Source organism: Anoplophora glabripennis, unplaced genomic scaffold (genome assembly GCF_000390285.2).
Source record: "Anoplophora glabripennis isolate ALB-LARVAE unplaced genomic scaffold, Agla_2.0 scaffold59, whole genome shotgun sequence".
NCBI classification, from domain to species: Eukaryota; Metazoa; Arthropoda; class Insecta; order Coleoptera; family Cerambycidae; genus Anoplophora; species Anoplophora glabripennis.
This window is the reverse complement of record NW_019425991.1, coordinates 1205548-1211353: the sequence shown is the minus strand read 5'-3', so window position 1 is coordinate 1211353 and position 5806 is coordinate 1205548. Positions and strand designations below refer to the sequence as shown.

The window sequence follows — 5806 nt, the reverse complement described above, 5'->3', positions numbered from 1 at the left end:
TTTTTTTGTTTGGATTTTTTTGTAGAAAATACCCTTTGAAGCGGTATCTGTGTTAGAGCGCCACCTATTGTTTGTTTTTAAGCCCAAAACAATTCAGAATCCTCATCTACCTTTTATGGCTGATAAAATAAATTAATTTTAATCAGATAAGAGATGTTTTGCCGTCAATTTATCGATCACGATTCAACTTTTCAAGCTCTCAAGCATCAAGATCATCCGGCTATAAGCATATTTTGCATAGCCCGATATTGGATTTGTTCTGAGACTAACAGAACATCATCCGGCTAACACACATTTTCCATTAGGGACTTGGTAGCTCGCGATATAAGTTGCAGACGTACTTTGAATATTTGATTTCGCAATCCACGTTCGAAGGCCTCTATATTTCACGAAATTACGCCGCAGATCATCAATCAGGGGGCAGAGATTCCCGATATCAATAAACGGCAGTAACTTTCGAACTCTCGATTCCTTTCTCAGATCGAGAACGGGAAAAACGTATTAAAAAAAATTACTGGCAGTCCATCATATTGTGCAGAAAGCTATATTGAATATAATCAATAATTGTTATCATTACGTGTACGCGAGATATTTAGATAAAATTAAAATCGTTAAACATTTTAATTTAAAAAAAATGTCTATTTATCTGAAAAGAAAGTTTATAAATTTTAAATTTGAAAAAAAAATTTCTGCTTTTGTTCCTTTTTTTCCATCAGAGTATTTGTTACTTTTTTATGCTTTATGCGCATTTAAATAATAAAACTGTACCTTCAAATACACCGAAATTAGATGTACTCTACACCTTCACTATATTTTTGGCTGGGCAACAAATTAACGTTAATAATTTTTGTTTTACAAAAACCATACGATACGAGAACCATACTCTTTGTATAATATTCGATTCCTTCAAACTGAAAATCGAATCGACGGGAATAACCTTCGCGCGAAACTTTTTCCAGTCGCGACAAATAGGATTATGTGGGGTAGAGTTCCCATATTTCCAATCCTTTATTGATAATTGACTCAAGCATGCTTCGTGCGTCCGTCCTAGTGAACTGCCTGGCGATACGTCCTTCGGAAGTTGCCACAAATTCATTTAACGGGAAACTTTAAAGTACCTGGGGATATAAATCATCGTTTGCATTTCGCTATAATTTCGGTAATTGCCGCGCCACCGCCGGGATATTCCCGCAGGGGAAAGTTTGGAAAGTGTCGGAAAAAATGGAGAAGAGGAGTTGCTGATGTTGCGGAAAGTTCTAGACAGTTTACGGACGACGCTTCGAGGGAAAGTTAGATAGATATTATTTCAGCCAACTAAGTTCTTTGTGTTTATCCTATTTTTTATTTGAGAACTTTTGCAATCGATGTGTTGGATCTAGTTTTTGTACAAAGGAGGGTTTCCTACACTGTTAAATTAGATTTTTTACATGGAAACTCTACAGCAATTCATTAGTCGATGTTATCTACAGCGACTTCAGTAACAGTCCAGACGAATTAGAGTTCGAACGTAATAAAATTATTAGTAGACATTTTATTGCAGTTTAGGATTGTGAGGCGTATGGAGAATGATAATATCAAAAAATAGGCCAGGAAAATAAGCTGGGAAATTACCGTTCCGTTACTTTTTGTTTCGGCAAGCTGAATTTATCACTATAGATGCTAAATATTATGTTCAATAACATGTTAGTTTCCACAGTCATAAAAATGGGAGGAAGATTGTTTACAGGGTGGTTAATTGTATAATTTCTACGTAAATTCACGTTTTTCGCTTATAACTTTTTTCCGTTAATTTCCACGAGAAAATAGTAAAGTACTTTTTTTTCGTCTTCAAAAGACATACAAAAGTAGCCCTCGAGCGTAAAAAAATATTGATTAGATCAAAAGTTATAAACAGAAGAAGTTTATTTATGACTTTTGAATTAAACATTTATAATCTACACTATGCAAACTTGGTGATGTATCTTATGAGTAACATTTACTATAATATGCAAACTTGGCGATGTGCACTATAGGATACATAATATATAACAAAGTATTTACACNAAAGGAAAAAAAATATGAGCTGTGTCCTATAGGATACATCGCCAAGTTTGGATTCATAAAAACATTTAAAAAATTCAGAAAAATAAACTTTAATTCTTGCTTTTTATACATATAAATATATTTAAATAACATCTTTAGTGACGTATTGCAAACAAAATTTAAAAAAATTATTTTTGGTTATGAAAATTCAAGAAACAATTACGTTCCTTCACCAGGCACAGCCTCATACCGCATTTAGGTGGTCTTGCAGTACAGGGCGTTTGATTATGTGACGTGAAGAGTGCGGTGTTTCTGCAGAATTCCTTTTTCGTTTCACTCTATCTTTCATTTTCAGCAATTTCGCAATTTCATATCTAAAATCTTTCAAACACACTTCTTCATCATGAAAAATATATAGCATCCTCTAAAACTTCCCTTATTGAATTCGGTAAAGAGGGCGCCTCAGAACTAAATGAATCTTCCAGTGATGTTGCATCAGGTGCTACATTATCCATTTCATAAATTTTTAATACGCTTTCGACGTCATCATCGCTAGATACGTCTTCATCATCGGAAGCTCCATTTTCAGGTGGTAGTAGTGCAATAATTTTAGCAGTTCTGGATGAAAATGTAGGGCCGAGTTTAGTTCCCTGAGATATATTAATTGTAATGGTGCCTATGTTTTTATTAGACAAACACCCTCGCAAATACCTTTAAAAATATATTTTTGAAAAACACTAAAACGTTGTTACAGTCAAATATTGCTATAAGAATATTTGGCAATGTGTCTTATAAATAACAGCCACTACACTATGCAAACTTGGTGATGTATCTTATGAGTAACATCTACTATAATATGCAAACTTGGCGATGTGCACTATAGGAAACATAATATATAACAAAGTATTTACACCACAAAACACATCGTGTGAACTACAGAAAGTGTATAGAATCTTATTAAAGGTGTTTGTCTAAAGAGTTACGACCAATAACATGCAAATTGTATTACAGAAAAGTGTAAAATTTGATGAAATTTGCCTTAGGTGCTGACCAACTGCTACAGCCTGCGGCCATTTTGATTAAATACTTGAGTAGTTTTACTGTCACAGAAGAGATGACTCTGTAAATGCGTTGCAACTTTGGAATTGGATTATATTAATACCTAGCAGTCATAACAAAGGGCTATACGTGCTATTCTGGCATTTGTGATTTTTTAAAAATTATGTATCCTATAGTACACATTACCAAATTAAGGGTTAAAAAAAAATCGTCAAGGTTAGCTGAAAAACAACGGAGTTACAAACTGTCAAACATATTATTTTCAAGCGAATTTCGCTTATTTAACGGCAGGACTATGAATATTATCGTCATTTTCTTGGAACTCACTCTCGTTCGCTTCCCCCACTCTTCCGCCGCGCCACGGCTCGCCGAAAATCAAGCGACCCACTGACTTTTAACAATATTTCTTATTCACTTAACATACTTCCACAAATAAAATATGTTTTCCTGGAAAAGTACTCGTGTTGCCGGTTATGACAGTATTTTTTTTTTTGCCGCTACCAACCTAATTTGTTTAACAATAGGCCATCAAATTTGACAGTCTGTAACTCCGTTGTTTTTCAACGAATCTTAACCATTTTTTTTTAACTTAAAGCTCTTTTCATAAACATTCCGAATATGTGATAATATATAACTATATCACGCTCGTGTGTTGTATATTTCATTTTGCAACTTAGGCTAAAAAATTCAGGTTGCAAATTTGAAATTAAAAACAAACAAATTATAGATTTCAATGTATTATTATGAAATCTACCATGAAGAAAATCACTGCGATTGTGGAAGATCCTCGGGATCGTCCAGACTAAAAATTAGTTAATTTGTTTATAGAGTCATAACTTGTAAACTATTCAACTTACCGATTCCAGATTTCTTGTGAGTTATTAGACAGTGATAAGGAATGAGAGGAGGCGATGCCAAAACGTTCTGGTAATAATAACGCAGTTTATAAATGTTTAACTCAAAAGTCACAAATAAACTTCTACTGTTTATAACTTTTGATCTAATCAATATTTTTTGACGTTCGAGGGCTAGTTTTGTGGTCTTTTGAAGACGAAAAAAAAGTACTCTACTGTTTTCTCGTGGAAATGCACGGAAAAAAGTTATAAGCGAAAACGTGAATTTACGTAAAAATTAAAAAAAATTAACCACCCTGGAAACAGTCTTCCCCCTATTTTTATGACTGTGAAAACTAATATGTTATTGTACATAATATTTAGCATCTATAGTGATAAATTCATCTTGCCGAAACAAAAAGTCGCGAAATGGTCATTTTCCAGCTTATTTTCCTGACGCTCTAGGTTTTCATGGGCAGTAAAAAAAGTAAGGAAACACATAACTTTGCAAATTGTCAACTTAGTGTCACTTTTTACTTTTAAACCAAAATTTTTACTGGTAAATCGGATTTTTGATACAATACATGTATGTTGTTAATAAAATTCGATTTTCTCAAAAACGGTACAAAATATCGACTGATATAAGGTATCCCTTTTTTTGCAAAATGAGAGGGCAATCGAACTATGAAAGAAAAACGCCAAATTTGGCAACGCTGTCAAAGACGTATCAATTTAAATTGATAATTTCGTCTGCTCCTGTATAATCCAGACATACTGAATATCAGTTTAAACTTGAAAATGAACATTACCATGAGTTACCAGTTAATTGCCCAAATTTCATTGTTGTCATGGTAACGACTTATAGGAGTTATAATTGGAATTTGTTTTTCAAATTTCTTTCTTTGAAGGCCAATAATTCCACAACGAAGCCCGCTGGGAAAAAATTTTATATGAAGTAGTACATCTCTTTTGACCTCCCCTGACCTTTCCGGACACCCTGTATATTTCATTTGTGACAGTTTTGACTCAATATACAGAACTGATATAATGTAACAATTTGTTATAAGACTTTTTTCGCATATAATTATAGTTGTTTGAATAAATGATTGAATTACAATCTTTCCAGGGACTTGAGGGGAAATAAACTGACAGAAATCCAAGGAAGGACTCTGGAACCACTTCGGAATCTTACCATTTTGTAAGTAGTCCCCTTATTTATACAAATATGAATTTCCGCTTAATCCGCTTCCATCACCATAAATTAATTTAAAAATTTGTTAATTTTTTGTTTGTTTTAAATCTCTAACCCTCAGCCAGTTTTTAATTGTAATAACCCGCTTACAATGCTTGTAAAGGTAGCACCACAAAGGGCTTTTTGAATGCCTTTGGCGGCAGGTTCCCGGCAATCATGGACCATTTATCCCACAGCTAACGCCCTGCTGTTTATTTGGGAAATTGAATTAAAATGTGAATTAGAAGCTCTGAAAAGTATAGAATTCGGTTAAAAGTACATTATACAGGGTGTTTCAGGATTAAGTCGACAAACTTTAAGGAGATATTTCTCATAAAAAAATAAGAAAAAAAATCAAGTATAAATTTTTTTCCAGAGACTTCATTTTTGAAATATAGGGCGTTAAAGATTTTTAAAAAAATTCGAATTTTATATATAACTTCTAAATGAAGAAGGCTATTTAAGCCAAATTTGGCATGACACATCTTCTAATAAGATACCATTTTTCCATAGAAGTAGAAGTCCCGCAAGCAACCAGTGGTGGAGTTATGGGGACTCAGACTCATTAAATTATAAAAAAAATTAATACGGCCCTACTGAAAATAAAAAATGATGCTGTTTTTAGATAGAACAGTTTGTTATTGACAAAAAGTGTACATTC

The 5806-nt window shown here is 33.3% G+C and overlaps 1 protein-coding gene across 1 annotated transcript in view; it reads left to right on the top strand.

Annotated features, from left to right (window-relative positions):
• The window catches only part of LOC108906367 (relaxin receptor 2), a 145348-nt gene that overhangs the window by 28557 nt on the left and 110985 nt on the right, over positions 1–5806 (top strand). The window contains exon 9 of the mRNA XM_018709603.1: positions 5041–5112. Within this exon, the coding sequence (XP_018565119.1) occupies positions 5041–5112 (72 nt within the window). The remainder of the gene's footprint in view (positions 1–5040; positions 5113–5806) is intronic.